At 57.9% G+C, this 16,745-nt stretch overlaps 2 protein-coding genes across 3 annotated transcripts in view; one reads left to right on the top strand and one right to left on the bottom strand.

The window, feature by feature from the left end:
- Positions 1–1,236: 1,236 nt before the first annotated feature.
- Ntan1 (N-terminal asparagine amidase) lies at positions 1,237–14,343 on the top strand. 2 transcript variants are annotated; one of them, XM_042698163.1, is made up of 10 exons: positions 1,237–1,386; positions 7,902–8,004; positions 8,081–8,146; positions 8,404–8,512; positions 9,425–9,498; positions 10,409–10,462; positions 10,702–10,755; positions 11,314–11,411; positions 13,624–13,737; positions 14,011–14,343. In XM_042698163.1, exons 1-10 carry the CDS (start codon positions 1,306–1,308, stop codon positions 14,194–14,196), a joined length of 939 nt encoding a protein of 312 aa, XP_042554097.1. In that variant the 5' UTR covers positions 1,237–1,305; the 3' UTR covers positions 14,197–14,343. The 2 variants fall into 2 exon arrangements, with proteins under 2 accessions (XP_042554097.1, XP_042554098.1); XM_042698164.1 differs by lacking the exon at positions 7,902–8,004.
- Positions 14,344–14,675: 332 nt separating this feature from the next.
- Pdxdc1 (pyridoxal dependent decarboxylase domain containing 1) overlaps positions 14,676–16,745 on the bottom strand; it is a 42,687-nt gene continuing 40,617 nt past the window's right edge. The window contains exons 22-23 of the mRNA XM_042698161.1: positions 16,515–16,619; positions 14,676–16,142 (exon numbers count right to left, since the gene is read on the bottom strand). Of these exons, the coding sequence (XP_042554095.1) occupies positions 15,886–16,142; positions 16,515–16,619 (362 nt within the window). The 3' untranslated portion in view covers positions 14,676–15,885. The remainder of the gene's footprint in view (positions 16,143–16,514; positions 16,620–16,745) is intronic.

The following is a 16,745-nucleotide window of genomic DNA, read 5'->3' as shown; positions in this document are numbered from 1 at the left end:
CGGGCTGAGCAGCGGGGTGCGCGGGGCCAGACGGGCCGAGGAGCGGGGTGCGCGCGGCCGGACGGGCCGAGCAGCGGGGTGCGCGCGGGGCCGGACGGGCCGAGCAGCGGGGTGCGCGCGGGGCCGGACGGGCCGAGCAGCGGGGTGCGCGCGGGGCCGGACGGGCCGAGCAGCGGGGTGCGCGCGGGGCCGGACGGGCCGAGCAGCGGGGTGCGCGGGGCCGGACGGGCCGAGGAGCGGGGTGCGCGCGGGGCCGGACGGGCCGAGGAGCGCGGTGCGCGGGGCCGGACGGGCCGAGGAGCGGGGTGCGCGCGGGGCCGGACGGGCCGAGGAGCGGGGTGCGCGCGGGGCCGGACGGGCCGAGCAGCGGGGTGCGCGCGGGGCCGGACGGGCCGAGCAGCGGGGTGCGCGCGGGGCCGGACGGGCCGAGCAGCGGGGTGCGCGCGGGGCCGGACGGGCTGAGCAGCGGGGTGCGCGCGGGGCCGGACGGGCTGAGCAGCGGGGTGCGCGGGGCCAGACGGGCCGAGGAGCGGGGTGCGCGCGGGGCCGGACGGGCTGAGCAGCGGGGTGCGCGCGGGGCCGGACGGGCTGAGCAGCGGGGTGCGCAGGGCGCGCGGGGCCGGACGGGCTGAGCAGCGGGGTGCGCGCGGGGCCGGACGGGCTGAGCAGCGGGGTGCGCAGGGCGCGCGGGGCCGGACGGGCTGAGCAGCGGGGTGCGCGCGGCGCGCGGGGCCGGACGGGCTGAGCAGCGGGGTGCGCGCGGGGCCCGTCCGCCCGTCCGCGCGGAGGTCTGGGGCGAGCACAGGCGGGCGGTCCTGAGGTCACGGACGCGCGCCGGGGAGGGGGCGCCCGCGGAACCCGGACGCCAGCGGCGCAGTGGTTTCTCCAGGAAGGGCGCGCCCAGCTCAAACCTGCCGGGCCGGGGAGGCCCGGGGCGGCGTCTTGAGCGCGCCCGCCGCGGCGGGGTGCGCGTCCCCTCGGACCCGCTCCTCAGGCCACAGCTGCCCGGAGCACGTCACCACCACGCTTCGGGGACTGCATTTCCCGGCGTTCCTTGCGATGCCCGGCGTCCTGCGTTTGGACTACATTTCCCGAAAGGCCCCGGGCCTTGCCCGGCGCTCCCTCAGCCTTCTTCGGTGGGGACCACCTCCGTCAGGACTACATTTCCCGGCAGCGCCCGCGACGAAGAGAGGCGAGGTGTCTCGAGCGGCCGAGGGCGGGGACGCGGCGGCGGCGGCGGCGCCGGGGGCGCCGGGCAGCGGAGGCCGCCGCCTCCCTGGGTCAGCCGGGGCGGCCGCCTCGGCCATGCCGCTGCTCGTGGACGGGCGGCGAGTGCGGCTGCCGCAGTCGGCGGCGGAGCTGGTCCGAGCCCACCCGTGTCTGGAGGTGAGCGCGGCCGGCGCGGGGGGCTCCGGGGCGGGCCGAGGGAGACCCACCGCCGCTTCCGGGCTTCCCGGGACGGAGTTTGAACTTGGCGCGGGCGAGCGCCGCGGGCGCGGCCGGCCCCGACGGCTCCGGACCGCGGAGCGCCTCCCGCCCTCAGTCTTCGGAAGCCCGGGCCCGTCAGACCCGAGGGTCGGGGGCCAGAGAGGTTAGGCGACCGGCCCAAGGTCGCCCAGCACCGCGCCCCGAGGGTTCCCGGCGCGTCCGTGCCCCCCGTTTCCGGACCCGGACGGGCGGAGCGCTGCGTGTGGGGACGGAGCCCGGCGGGGGGGGGGGCTCCCCGCGCCTTCCTCCCCTCGCGGGGCGTCGGGCGCCCCGTTGTTCCCGGCCGGAAGGAAGCCCGCGCGCGCGCGCGCGCCCCGGCCGGACCGGGGAGGACACGCCCCGGGGAAGGGAGCGCGCGCGCGCGTGGCCGCGCTTTCCTGCTTTGTCCGGGCCGGGGCTCCGCGGGTTCGGGGACCCCCCCGGGAAGCGGGCCGGGGTGGGGGGCGGACGCCCGCAGTCAGGGCGCCGACGGGGCGCCCGCGCCCCGCTGTCCGCTCGCGCGCGCGCGCCGGCCCGGCCGGGGCGCGAACTCGGGGCCTCGGGCGCTGCCCCTGAGTGGCCGCCTGGGAAGGTCGGGAGGGCTCCCGCGCCGGCCGCGCTGCGACCGCCGTCCTCCCCCCCCCCCCGGCCCCTCCGCTCATCCTCCGCCTGGGCCTGCGGCCCGCAGAGTTCACTTCCTGGGCCCAACGTCAGACGGACGGGCAGACAGACTGACGGGCAGACAGACAGATGGGCAGACAGAGTCCTGCAGGGCGGCACCTGCGCTCCTTGCTGCCCTGGAATTTCCCCCTCCCTCCCTCCTTCCCTCCCTTCCTTCCTTCCTTCCTTCCTTCCTTCCTTCCTTCCTTCCTTCCTTCCCTCCCTCCTCTCCCTCCTTCTGTTCCTCCCTCCCTCCCTCCCCCCTCCCTTCCTTCCCTCCCTCCCTTCCTTCCCTCCCTCCCTTCCTTCCCTCCCTCCCTTCCTTCCTCCCTTCCCTCCCTCTGTTCCTCCCTTCCCTCCCTCCCTTCCTTCCTCCCTTCCCTCCCTCCCTTCCTTCCTCCCTTCCCTCCCTCTGTTCCTCCCTTCCCTCCCTCCCTTCCTTCCTCCCTTCCCTCCCTCCCTTCCTTCCTCCCTTCCCTCCCTCTGTTCCTCCCTTCCCTCCCTCTCTCCCTCCCTTCCTTCCCTCCCTCCTTTCCCTCCCTCCCTTCCCACTTCCCCCTTTTTTCTCCTCTTCTTCCTCCCTCTCTCCCTCCCTTCCTTCCCTCCCTCCTTATTTTCCTCCCTCCCTCCCTTCCCACTTCCCCCTTTTTTTCTCCTCTTTCTTCCTCCTCCCTCCTCTTCTTCCTCCCTCCTCCTCCTCCCCTTCCTCCTCCCCCCCCCTTTGTGTGCCTGTACTGGGGCTTGAACTCAGGGCCTGGTCACACCACCATTTGAGCCACAGCTCCACTTCCGGCTTTTTGTTGATGAACTGGAGACAGGATCTTGGCGCTCGCGGCTTCGAGGCAGGGCACTGGCTAGCTCCTTCCCTAGTGTTGGGTTCCTGTCAGACAGCTAGTGAAGGCGGAGGAGTAGTGCTGGCCAAGGAAAACATTTGAACCACCTAAGGAATCCTGCTTGTATGTCTGCAAGTTTGCAGGGCAGGAAGTGAGATGTGTCCATTCGTGGAGGGGCCCCTGGAGGTGGGTTGGCCTGTTTAGGGAGCGGGGTGTGGAAAGGCTGTAGCGTGGGGAGCAGCTCACTTGACGGGAACATGGTGGAGGGATCCAGGGTGGGCCTCTGGGGGACCCTTGGGTCCTGGCCAGCTTTCCTGGCCTTGGGCACGTGGGGAGGAGAGGAAACCGTCGCTTCACCTAAAAGCTCTTGGGAGAAATGAGCAGCATGTGCTATTTTAGGGAAAAAGGTAATATAAACTAGTCAGAGATGGTGGTGTCCACCTGTAATCCCAGCACGTGGGAGGTTGGGGCAGAGGCAGGACTGAGTATTCCAGGTCAGGTTGGGCTGCAGAGTGAGATTGTGTGTGCGTGTGTGTGTGCGCGCGCGCGTGTGTATAAGTGTGCACGTGCGCACATGTGTAGCACATGTGTATGAGGGCTTGAACTCAGGGTGTGTCATTCTTCCTCAGTGTATTTTGCTCATAGTTGGTGCTCCAATGCTTGTTTGAAGGTAATTGGAGATATGTCTGATTTGTTTGCCTGGCTGGCACTGAAACCCAAGATCCCCACATCTCAGGATCTGAGTAGCTAGGATTGTAGGTGTGTCCACAACACTCAGCTACACAGGGAGATGCTATGCCAAACCACAGAAAATACTATATATGTATGTGTGTACACACACATAATTATCTTTGGTTACCGTTCTAGTTCATATTTTGGGTTTTTTTTTTTTTTGCCAGTCCTGGGGCTTGAACTCAGGGCCTGGGTGCTGTCTCTGTTTCTTTTACTCGTCTAGTGCTCAAGGACTGAGAATGTGGCTCAGTGGTAGAGTGCTTGTCTAGAATTCATAAAGCCCTGGGTTTGATTCCCCAGTACCACATAAAAAGAAAAAGCTAGAAGTGGCACTGTGGTTCAAATGGTAGAGTGCTAGCCTTGAGCAAAAGAAGGTCAGGCATAGTACCCAGGCCCTGAGCTCAAACTCCAGGACTGGCAAAAAAAAAAAAAAAGTCTGCTTGACCACTTGAGCCACAGCACCACTTCCAGCTTTTTTGGTGGTTTATTGGAGATAAAAGTCTCACAGACTTTCCTGCCTGGGCTGGCTTTGAACCTCGATCCTCAGATCTCAGCCACCTGAGGCGTGAGCCACAGGTACCCAGCCTGAGGCTTTTTTTGGATAGGTAGATGATGCACTTTTTTGTATGCTGCTTGAAATCATGGCCTTGTACAAGCCAAGCAGCTTATTCCCAGCTGGCACTCTGTCACTTAATCTGTGACTCCAGTCTGGCTTTTTGTTGGCTAATTGGATATGGAACCTCATAGACTTTTCTGTCCAGGTTGGCTTTTATCTACTATCCTAACATCTTAGCCTGTTGTAGCTAGGATTTCAGATGTGAGCCAGTAGTGCCCATCAGGTAGGTGTGTGTGTGTGTGTGTGTGTGTGTGTGTGTCCGTGTCCTGGTGCTTGAACTGAGGGCCTTGAGCTTGCACTTGGATCTTCCCCTCTAAGCTAACACTCTGCCAGTAGACATATGTCTTCAGTTCTGACTGTTTTGGTTGGTTAATTGGAGGAGGTAAGTCTCCTGGATGTTTTTCTTTCTGGGCTGGCTTTGAACCTGGGTTCTCAGATCTTCCGCTTTCTGAGTAGCTCGGATTACAAGTGTGAGCCACCAGTAAGTACCTTGTGAACATAACTTTTCTGTTGTTGTTGCTAGTCCTGGGGCTTGAACTCAGAACCTGGGCACTGTCCCTGAGCCTCTTTGTGCTCATGGCTAGTACTCTACTACTTGAGCCACAGCACAACTTCTGACTTTTTCTGAGTAGTTTATTGGAGATAAGCGTCTCACGGACTTTCCTGCCTGGGCTGGCTTGGAACCATGATCCGCATCTCAGCTTCGCGAGCAGCTAGGATTATGGGTGTGAGCCGCCAGGGCCTGGCTGTGATGACCCATACTGCGTGTTCCCGTCTCTTTCTGCAGTTGGATGCCTAGAAGGCTACAGGCTTCCCTTGTCTGCAGTGTAACACTTCAGCCAACCACAGTCTGAAAATATTACGCGGAAAGTTCTAGAATATTAACAATTCATAAATTGTGAGCCATTCTTCTTTCAGTGTATTGTTGGGATTGTTCTACTTTATGGTTATCACTTTAGGTTCTGTTTTTATGTGTTACAGTGCCTGGTTTGGAACTAAACTTGATCCTGGGTGTGTGTGTGTGTGTGTGTGTGTGTGTGTGTGTGTGTGTGTGTGTGTGTGTGTGTGTGTGTGTGTGTGTGTGTGTGTGTGTGTGTGTGTGTGTCTACAGTCACAGGTGTGTGTGTGTGTGTGTGTGTGTAGCTACAGTCACAGGTGCTTTCAGGCCCCCGCTGGGGACGGGGACGGGGGCGGGGGCCGTGGGGTGGCCAGGCCGCAGGTCTCCGAGACCCCCTGGATGGCGGAGGTGGCCCTAGGTCTTTTTCTTTCACACGTGGACTGGACAGAGGGTTGAGTGGCCTGTCCCAGGCAGGCCCCATCTTCTGGCAGCCGTGGAGCCAGGCCAGCATCCCTGCAGCGCCTCACTCACAGCTGGGGGTGGGGTGGGGGGAGGGCACATGGCTGGGCGCATGCGCAGGCCATTGCCAACCCACGAAAAGGCCCTGGGCGCCTGCGCAGACCATTGCCACCCACGGAAGGGCTGTGCTGCCCAGAGTGGCCTCCCCAGGACCACTGGTTGTAACTCCCTTGCTTCCCAGAAGCCCATGATGTTGGTGCACGCCCCGCAGTGTTGGATATTAGGATAGCCCTCTGCTGCTGAGCTACACCACTGCCCTTGTTTTTTTTTTTTTCTTTCTTTTGGGCGATGCTGGGCTTTGAACTCAAGGCCTTGAGAGGTTGCTACCACATGAGCCATACCTCCAGTCCTGTTTGTGTGTGTGTATACACAAGCACATGTGTACTGGGGCTTGAACTTGGGGCCTCTTGTTCTTTGTTTGGCTTTTTCCCTCATGGCTGGTGCTGTACCATGAACACATTTTGTTGATTATTTCCGCCTGGGCTGATTAGCCTCCAGTCTCAGCCTCCTGAATAGCGAGGATTCCAGGTGTGAGTCTCCAGTACCTAGCTAAAAGAGGAATATTCTATCACATGGGGCATTGTATGAAATTCAAGTTGCAGTGTCACCTGTAAGATTTTTTTTTCTGCTTTTTGTTTGGTGAAAGCTCTGGGGCTTGAACTCAGGGCCTGGGCACTGCCCCTGAGCTTTTTCGTGCTCAAGTCTAGCATTCTGCATTTGAGACACAACTCCACAAAGTACTTCTTAGCAACTAATTGGAGATAGTGTCATGACCTTTCCTGCCCAGGCTGGCTTTGACTCAGTGTCTTCAGATCTCAGGCTCCTGAGTGGCAGTGATTACAGGTGTAAGCCACCTGCGCCTGGCTTTTCATTTTAGGAAATGAGGCGCAAACCTTTAAGGAGCTTGAGAGGTGGTAGAGCATCTGCAGGAGGCCAGAGCGGGGCCTCCAGTGGAGGAGTGGAAGGAGAGAAACTGTTAGCTTTACATTTTTGAAAAAGTGTCTATAATTCTTCCACTGAAGAGTTTAACCACGTTAATTTCTTTCATTTTCGATGGCGCTAGCTGGAACCCAGGGCTTGTGCATGCTTGGCAAGTGTTCTGCCCGAGCCACACGCTGCGCACGCACATGCGCTTCGCTTTCCTTTCTCCTTTTTTTTGGCCACACTGGGGCTTGAACTCGGGCTCACACTTGCTAGCAGGTGTTCTACTCTTGAGTAGTGCGTCCAGCCTCTGCAGTCCTGCCTCTGCCTCCCAAGTGCGGGGGTCGCAGTAACGGCTTACTGTGTAAGAATTGATGCAAATACTCAAATATCTGACACTTATCATATCCTACATGCCCTGTCCTTTTTTTTTTTTTGTCGGTCGTGGGGCTTGAACTCTGTCTGGGCCTGAGCACTGTCCCTCAACTCTTCAGCTCAAGGCTAGCACTCTACCACTTGAGCTACAGCACCACTTCCAGTTTTCTGGTGGTTTATTGGAGATAAGAGTTTCACGGACTTTCCTGCCCGGGCTGACATTGAACCTCTATCCTCAGATCTCAATCTCCTGAGTAGCTAGGATGACAGGCGTGAGCCACCAGTGCCCGGCTCATGCCCTGTCTTTAATGGTAAGATCACAGAACATTCCGACACTAGAGCAAAGGCAGAGAGACAGTCGCGTTTGCATCAGGCCAGCTGTGAGTCTGACTTTTCTTCTAGTGCTTTCCTGGTGTGAAAAAGCATTTCGCCATGATGGTAGTAACAGTGTTTACAGCTCTTTGGAAATTTACCCTTTCATGCCGTGTCTTCTAGCGAACAGTGAGGTGTTCTCCCCGCCCTCTCCTTTACTCGTGGCCGTGTCTGTTGCTCCCAGGCTCTGGCAGTTCTGAGCAACAGCAGTGGGCCCGTGTTGAGGTCCTTCCTCAGGATGCACTGGCAGAAGTGGGGTTCCTAGATGAGCAGATCGGGAAGGCCTTCACCCTTGTCTCTGAAAGGGAAGGGCTGGGGGTGGGGGGTCACCCACCACTGCTCCGACATGGTCAGGCATCTCCACTGTGGAGCCAAGCACCGTTGAGCGTTCGTGCACCTCCCTCCTCGGGAGGGCAAAGCACCTCCGTGCGTGCTGGCGTTGCAACGGTGAGTGTGACAGCACACTGGAGACACCCCGGAGGCCCAGGAGCACCTCGGCTCTCCCCACCGCTAGCTACTCACGCCTCACTAATTTACACTCGCTATTTATTTTGTTTTAATTAAACAGGAAAGAGCCAGACTTCTCAGAGGTCAGTCTGTTCAACAAGTGGGACCCCAGGGCCTTCTGTATGTTCAGCAAAGAGAGCTTGCAGTCACCTCCCCAAAGGATGGTAGGTTAGGAAGCCGTCAAGTGGGCGCTGCTCCCCGAGGCGACTGGATGCTTCATTTTATTTCTTTTTCGAACAGGCTCCGTCTCCATTCTGGGTTCTGATGATGCCACCACTTGTCACATTGTGGTCCTGAGGCACACAGGTATGCTCAGAGGCGAAGGAAGCAGCCACGTGACCCCTCCGCGCATGCGCCGGGCCGGCTGGCTGCTGGCATCTGTCTGGTGTCCTGGTCGGAATGGGTTGGCTGGCAGCGCGGCTGCTCTCTCTTCTCTATCCCTGTCTCTGTCTCTCTTTCCCAGGGCATCCAAAGATGAGGTGGGCCGAGTGGACAGGAGCGGCCTTGGCTCGCGCGCACGCTTGCCACGAGGACTAACAGAGCCGTGTCCCCTTCTTCTCCAGGTAACGGGGCCACCTGCCTGACGCACTGTGATGGGTCGGACACCAAGGCCGAGGTGCTGCTGATCATGAACGCCATCAAGTCCTTCTCCGACCACGCGCAGTGTGGAAGGTGAGCGCGCGCTGGCGTGGAGGGCGCGGGCTCGGGCGCGGCGCTGGCTGGCAGTGGACATTTGACTTTGAGCCCTCAAGTGACAACCTGCTTTCCCGTGCCGGGCCCGGCCGCACCCCCGCGCCGCCAACCTTCCACCACTCGGTCACTTCTCCAACACGGGCTGTTTGTGGGTTCCGAACTGGCCTGCCCACCCCCCCCCCCCCAATGTCCCCCACACAGCACATTACACAAGCCAAGCGGACACAGTGGAGTCCCTCGTTTGTGTAGGCACACAGCCCAGGGCCAGCTGCCACACCAGTGCCCACACCCCGTCCCCTCCTCCCTGTCACTAGACCCCGCTCTCCTCTCCACCTCACCTGCCCGTGAGCCTGCCCGGCCCACTCCACGCTTAGGTCCCAGGGAACGAACGCCAGCCTCCCTCCTCCTAAAATGTGAATGTGCGCAGGCGCGCGCGGCCGGCTGGGGCAACACCGCCCCCTGCAGGTGGCTCAGCAGCTCGGGGGCCAGGTTAGGTATTCTGTGTGCCTGGAGGCAGCGTGCGGGACGGGTCCCGTGTGTTCCTTGGGCGGCGGGTTTTGTGTCTGAGAGCAGGCAGGTGGACTGCAGCACCGGCTGCGGGGCTGGGGGAGGGGGGCAGTGAAGAACGTTTGCTTTTGCAGCTATCACCTTCCTGGGAACCCTGCCAGGCACACGCAGGGCAGGGCCACGGCCTTTCTCTCCTTCATCTCAGGGCCGCCCGCCGCACAGTTGCCCCCACAGGGACCCTGCTGATGCTCAGCCTCTTGCAGAAGGGGCTGGTGCTAGAGGTGGCTGATGGCGCCGAGGAGGACCCCAGCACCCGTCACTAAGCATGCACACGCCCTGTGCCCTGTGTCCCGCTGGCCCTGAGCCCTGCCCCCTCTCTTCCAGGCTGGAGGTGCACCTCGTGGGAGGCTTCAGTGACGACAGGCAGTTGTCCCAGAAACTGACCCACCAGCTGCTTAGTAAGTGCCACCTTCTCCCTCCGTTCCCACGCTTGCTCGTGGTAAACACCCCTGGTAGCAGAGCAGCGAGCCACGTGCACAGGCCAGGGCCGGCTGCAGTCGCAGACTGACCCCTCGGAGCGGAGTCCACAATGAGGGGGGAGATTAGCTAAGACGGAACTGGCAGAGTTAGAATAGCTGGCATGGGACTGCGGCAGGCCCGCCCGCAGCCTGGCAGGAGTGCCCAGGAGTGCTGGACGCGCAGGCGGCAGCGCAGGCAGGGGCTTGCGGGGAGCAGACACCAGCGTGGGAGGGTCACACCTCTACCTCTGGGGACCCGAGTCACCTGATGGGCAAACACTCAGGCCCAAGGCTGAACAACACTCGTGACAAATGGAACTGTGTAATGTCTCAGTAAGACAGTTCCGCAGACACTGAACACTGTTAGGGGCTGGGCGTGGTGGCATGTGCCTAGAAGTGGAGGCAGGAGGCTGAGATCTGAGTATCATGGTTTAAAGCCAGTCCAGGCCAGAAAGTCCATGAACTCTTTACTTCTACTTAACTATCAAAAAGCCAGAAGTGGAGCTGTGTCTCAGGTGGTAGAGTGCTAGCCTTGAATAGGATCAGTGCCCAGGTTCTGAGTTCAAGTCCCAGGTAGAAATGGCACAAAAAGGGGAGGGGGATTACGATACAAAAGTACTGCTTGCGAGGAGGGCTGGATTCCGTGGGTAAGGCAGCTGGCGGGATCCGAATCGCAGTACACGTGCACTCGTGCGGGAAAGTGAGGCAACCACCCTGCTGTCCCCAGAGCAGCCGGGCGCGGGGCCGGGCGGGCAGCTCGCTTGGTTCTGGCCATAGAAGATGGCGGGCAGAGGCCACTGAGCCCCGCACCTCTCCCCTAGTGATGTCAGCCTTCCCGTCCTAACTGTAGGTGAATTTGACAAGCAAGAAGAGGACATTCACCTAGCAACGCTGTGCGTGACAGGTAGGTTCTGCCATTTCCTAGTGAGGCTTGCTGTCTACTCCTCCCTCCTGCAGTAGCCTCTTTACTCCCGGAGGCGGGGTGGGGGGGGAATGCAAGGGGGGGATGCGGGGGGGGGGGGCAGAGGAACTGCAGGGAGGGGGCGGGAGGTCGCAGGGAAACTCAGCCGGCCTCATTTGTACAGAGTCGGAACAGCAGCGTAGCGCATCCTGACCCCGTATCTTACAGTTGTTTCTCTTTAGAATTAAATGACCGGGAAGAAAACGAAAACCATTTCCCAATCATTTACGGCATTGGTAAGCAGCATTTATTGGAGGGCTGGCGTGGTTACAGGGGCGCAGGCAGGCTTGGGGTTGGAGTCTTGAGGGGCGGACCTGTGATCCACCGCTGTTGGAACAGGACAGCCTTGGGTTCGAATCCTGGCTCTGTGGCTTACCCATGAGCACGAAGCTCCACTAACACATCTGTGAAGCCATGCAGAGAAAACAGCACAGCCTATTCCCGCACCAACGACGCTGTCACTCAGGCCTCTGCTTTCCCTTGGGTGACAAGAGGAGTCCTACGCAAGTGTGGAGCTCAAGCCCCCCCCCCCCCCCCCATCACGATCTGGAGGCTGGAGCACCAACTTGGCTCCTCTGAGGTGGACTCTGCTCTGTCTTGAAGCTCCTGTCCACTGAGCCTGGTGCTCAGTTCTTTCAGTCTCGATAATTCTGTGTGCATCAAGCACAGTAGCCAGCCTGCTGCAGGCGGGGCCTGGTCCCCCCCCCCCCCCCCCCCCCCCCCCGGCTGCCGCGCATGTTGTCAGGGTGTAAAGCCCTACTTGCTCTTGTCACATCAGTCCTCTTCCCCTGCAGCTGTCAACATTAAGACCGCCGAGATCTACAGAGCCTCCTTTCGAGATCGAGGCCCAGAGGCGGAGCTGCGGGCTGCCAGGGCGTTAGCAGGAGGCCCGGTGAGTGCGGACTCTTGGAGGGCAGCGGGAGGCAGGAAGAGGGCACAAACAGGGAGTCCGAAGAACCCCAGAAGAGGAGCTGATGGCTGCCTCTCGAAAGCTAAGCTTCCCCAGGACCGTGTACACTTGGTTACACCTAAGTGCAGAACCCAGGTCTCTGCCTCACAGCTGCAGGAGAGTGGAGGGGACCCCGCGTCTCCACTGCACACCCCGGCCCCAGCAGGCCACTGAAGATGCATCACATCCCACAGAGCTTAATCTCCTGAGGAAGGCCCCTCAATCTTTGAGTGTGCAAGTGAGCCGCACGGCCCCAAGCTGTAGGTGCTTTTTAAAGACTATTTTAAAAGGAGGGGCTGCACAACACAAGGCACACCCTGCAGAAGAAAAGCCAAAGAGACATTTTCATGCCTCTGCCCTGGGTCAAATGAAAGGGACAGAGGTCCCCCCAGCCTTTCCTCCCCAGCTGGGCAGGGACCACTTTCCCTCCCTCCCAGGGAGCCTCCTATCTGCCTAGCCTTGTGCCAATTAAGGGTGCTTCGCTTTTCACCCTTTAAAAAAAAAGGGGGGGGGGCTGTAGAGGGAAGCTAGGAGGAGGGCACAGAATTAGAGGGAAACAGGAAAAAATACATGAGAGGGGCCCATCAGCTGCACTGGACATGGATGCAACTCAAGGACAGTGATGGGAGGGGGAATGAGCGGGAAAGAGGGAACAGCTCACACTAAGCAAAAGGAAAGAAAGGTACACACCCCAAACACAGAAGAAATAGTTGTATTGTCAAGGTTTATAGAATTCACAAATGTTATAGACCATGATAATGACAATTTGCCTTGTGAAAATTAAAATGTATTTGTGACTGTCACTATCCTACAATACTGTAAAATTTATGTTGTCATTTAATCTCAATAAAAAATTAAAAGCCAGGTGCCAGTGGCCCATGCCTGTCACCCTAGCTACTCAGGAGGCTGAGATCTGAGGATCCCGGTTCAGAGCCAGCCCGGGCAGCAACATCCGTGAGACTCTTATCTCCAATAAACCACTAGAAAACCAGAAGTGGCGCTGTGGCTCAAGCAGTAGGGTGCTCGCCTTGAGCTGAAGAGCGCAGGGACAGTGCCCAGGCCCAGAGTTCAAGCCCCACAACTGACTGAAAAATAAATAAAAATTAAAAAATATTTTTAAAAAAGTAGGGGCTGTAGACAGGGCTCAATGTTTGCTTAATGAGCATGAACAGGATCATGGATTCAATTCCTAGCACTACCAGAATAAATTAGACAAAAATACTCACATGCCCCGTTTGAGGAATGAGTGGGAGGAGCTGTAGAAGCATTCAGAGTATAAAATGCACTCCTCAAGTCTGGGAACTATGGCATTCCTGGTGGCAAAGGTGATTTGTTCTGCCGGCCTTTTACCCTGAGTTTTCCCTGAGGTTGTTTTTTTTTGGGGGGGGGGGGGGGGCGGGAGGGATCCGGTCATGGGGTTTGAACTCTGGGCCTGGGCGCTGTCCCTCAGCTCTTCAGCTCAAGGCTAGCGCTCTACCACTTGAGCCACAGCACCACTTCCGGCTTTTTGCTTATGTGGTGCTGAGGAATCGAACCCAGGGCCTCAGGCATGCAAGGCAAGCGCTCTACCACTGAGCCACCTTCCCAGCCCATCTGCCGGCCTTTTAATATTCTCAGCATTCCTGTAGTAATCAAGCGTCTAGCCTGGGCACTGCAGGTTAGGTCACCGCTGTGCACTTGGGGGATGGATCATGTGGCGAATCTGCTTTATATGTTTTTATTTGTGCCAGTTCTGAGGCTTGAACTGAGGACCTCGGTGCTGTTACTTCTGCACTCGAGGCTGGCTAGCACTTTTACCACTTGAGCCATAGCTGGTTACTTGAAAGAGTTTCATGGATTTCTCTGCCCAGGCTGACTTTGAACCTCCATCCTCAGATCTCAGTCTCCTGACTAGGATTCTAGGTGTGCACCATTGGTGCCTGGCTTCAAGTTTTCCTTTCTATTGGTAGGCCAGTAGACACTGCAAGCTAAGCAGCCAGAGGTGACTAACAAGATGGCCATCTTGTGCAGCCCCAGGGAGCACAGAGCACAGCTGCCGCTCTGCCTCAGATAGCAGCGCCATGGGCAGGCGACACGTGGGTGCACTCAGGTGGTGGCAGCCCAAGGCGGCCATGGCAGCGTGCCTTACCTCTGCTCCTTGACTTGTCTCCCCCAGATGATCAGCATCTACGATGCACACACACAGCTGCTGCGGATAGGCCCGTATTCCTGGACGCCATTTCCACACGTGGACTTCTGGCTGCAACAAGATGACCAGCACATACTAGAGGTGAGGACTTCCATCTGCAGACCCTGCCTTCCTCCCCTGTAAGGAAACAAGGGCCTAGAGCAGAGAAGAGCTGAGCTGTTCCTACCGGGTAGGCTTACCTCTCAGCGTGCTCAGTTGGGGATAGGAATGTCCTCAACAGAAGGGGACAGGCAGGGTAGCGAGCAGCTGGAGTACGCAACATCCATCCAGCAAATGTGACCCCGAGTGTCCGGCCGGGGGACGTACCGGGACGTACCGCCTCTCCTCTCTCACGCGCCATCTCTGTTTTCTCAGAACCTTTCTACTTCCCCTCTGGCTGAGCCCCCACACTTCGTTGAACACATCAGGTCTACCTTACTGTTCTTAAAGAAGAACCCCTCTCCCATGAACACGCTGTTTCCTGGAAATCAAGCTCTCCTCTACAAAAAGAATAAAGACGGCCTATGGGAAAAGATTTCTTCTCCCAGAAGCTGCAAATAGGAATTACCAAAGAAAGCAACTTTTTGGCATGGCAAAGACTATCGATGGGGTTTGGAATCGGTAGGAATTTGCAATCCAGTAGTGTTAGGTCATCATTCTTACTCAGTCTTATACGTAATTTTCAAAATAAAATCTTATTTTGGCAAAGGCACGTGTTCACGTTGACTTTGTGCTTCCCTGCTATAAAGTCAACGGTCAGCGGAGAGGGCCGGAGGAGAAGCAGCGCGACAGGAAGCGCTGCCGCTGAGAAGCACGGGAAATGCAATCCAACTACTGAACAGCTTGCGCATTACACAGCTGCAGCCCCCACGTGTTCCCGAAGCTTCATCTCACCGCGCTGGGAGGCCAAGCTGTGCAGTCTACTAGTAAAATGCTCAAATTGTAGTGATTATGCACATTCTGTTTTTAGAAACGTTTTCTGTTTCTAAAAATGTTACTGTGCCTGATAAACAGTAAGGTTTCTAAACTGAGTTCACCCGTAACAATTCCAAGAACCTTTATTGAAACCAACATTCAAATAGTATCTCAAGGGGGAAATTTTGTTTCGGCAAAACTTAACAATTCCAAATATATAAAAACACTTAAAAATCTCATTAAAGGTGGTAATTTACCCTTCCCCATGTTATCTGTTAGACTTCATTGACCAAATAAACAGGGAAGACTGTTTAATCATCTGCACCAAAAAAAAAAGAAAATTGCGTCTTGACAAGTGGCAAATGTCAAAAATCACTTCAGATCAGAGTAATTAGAGGCTTAATGTGGTGTAACTAAGGCTTCCAACACAACAGTCCACAAACCAGTGTGAATTCCTACCCTCTCGGCCGCATCTTCAGCTACAGGAGGCGATGCCATGTTGGGGAAGAGACCGCAGGGTGACAAGCGTCCTCCGGGGCGCGAGCCGGGCGGAGGGGCTGCAGGCTCCTGACCTGAGTAGGGCCTCCAGGGAGCAGTGCGCACGCAGCACGTTAGTGTCAGCTCCGTGTCGGGGAGCCTCCGCCAGTCTTTCAGATGAACAGAAGTGAGCGGTGCAGGAGGGCACCGATTTAAAAGCTACCAGTATTTCAAAATATACAGATATATGGTCAAGAAGAGACTTTACAATTAATCTGAACAGATGAGTCCTCGGGTCTGTTTACAAATAGTATAAAAGGGAGGAAAGGTCCTGCTGCACATGGAGCGTGCACACGGACACAGACCTTCCTCAGCCTCCAGGAAAGCAGCAGTGGGGACAGCAGGCTGCCATGTCCTTCCTTAGGGTCCCAGGAGAAACCCACTCTTTCAAGCCAACCAGGGCTGTGTCTCCTGCGGCTCCGCTAAGACAGGCAAGGAACGCTGTCACCCGCACACTGCGGGAACCCCAAGTCCTGGCAATAAGTCTGTGCAACCTAATCTTTACATTTAGAGAGATGAGAGCAAGCGTTTCAAGTGGCGGGCACCTGAAATTCCCTGTTCTCTTCTGTGACTAGTGTTCTGTAGGGGAATGGTTGGTGCTGTACAGCTGGGCAGGGCGGAAGCAGCTGTTAGGCATACAATGAATGACTTCCTTCCAAGAAAGCCTGGCTTTCAGGCATATATTTGTGCAAAAGTCCAGGTTCTGCACAAACAACAGGAACTTTATCATGGGCACACGGGCCGGTGCACGCTTTCAGAGTAACATGGTCAGCGCAGCCTCACACCTCCACTCAACTCTTATCTCAAGCTCTCCAGCTCTTCTACCTGCAGGTGGTCATCTTCGGGGTGCTGGGCCTTGTTCTGGAGGGCTTCGGTGGGGCTGGCCTGAGGCGTGGGGGCCTCGGGGGGCTGCTCGGGACTGGGGGACTCTAGGCCACTGTGCTCCGACCCACCGGCCAGGTGTTCCATCTTCTCCAAGTCTTCAATGTGGCTGACGGAGCTGGTGTCACTCACGGTGTCGGAGCCTCGCACGGATCTCCTGAAGGGCTTGTGGCCTAGGAGAGACGGGATGGATGGCGCCGAGCCGCAGGGACGCGCTGCAGGCCTCTGCAGTCACAAGCTTTAATGCATAGATCCCCGGCCAGGCAGCTTGTAGACGAGCACTCGCAAGCCTGGCCACGGCCTCAGGCAGCCTGTCTCCAGACCCTAACCTGCCCCAGGGCGCCACTGAGGCACTACATCGGGATTAAATCTCAAGAAGAATGAGTGGCTGTTTGCAAGGCCAATGATGGCTAGGCTGCAGTGAAGAGAAACAGGACTTCAGGTGAAGAATCAGGAGGAGAAAGGCAGGAGCAGTGGGGGGGGGGGGGGGACTGTTCTGCGGGCTGCAGGATAATAGTCATGAACGAGGCCGGGGAGTCACATACCTGGAAGTCTGGGTTTGCCGCGAGCTCCCGAGGGGGTCGGGGGCGGCGTCACTCCCGTCCCCTGTACCTTGTAGACATACGTGTGTTCTGTGGACTCCAAGGAGCCTGATGGGGAAAGAGAGGCATGGGCACAGACTCCTGGCACAGGGTTGAGTGCCCTGGGAGATGCATTCAGCTTGCCCACCCACCAGTGGGGAGCTGGGCATTGCTGAGCCTGCCAGGAGCTGGACA

This window comes from Dipodomys spectabilis, unplaced genomic scaffold (assembly GCF_019054845.1).
Source record: "Dipodomys spectabilis isolate Male_0828 unplaced genomic scaffold, ASM1905484v1 ptg000231l, whole genome shotgun sequence".
In the NCBI taxonomy this organism is placed as follows: Eukaryota; Metazoa; Chordata; class Mammalia; order Rodentia; family Heteromyidae; genus Dipodomys; species Dipodomys spectabilis.
This window is presented reverse-complemented; position numbering and strand designations above follow the sequence as displayed.

What these genes read in the sequence shown, in the direction of transcription:
- Ntan1 (XM_042698163.1), top strand. Translation starts at nt 1,306, where the DNA reads ATGCCGCTGCTCGTGGACGGGCGGCGAGTGCGGCTGCCGCAGTCGGCG. An exon ending in GAGCCCACCCGTGTCTGGAG is followed by an intron (nt 1,387 to 7,901) that starts GTGAGCGCGGCC and finishes TTAATTAAACAG; the next exon opens with GAAAGAGCCAGACTTCTCAG. An exon ending in AGCAACGCTGTGCGTGACAG is followed by an intron (nt 10,463 to 10,701) that starts GTAGGTTCTGCC and finishes GTTTCTCTTTAG; the next exon opens with AATTAAATGACCGGGAAGAA.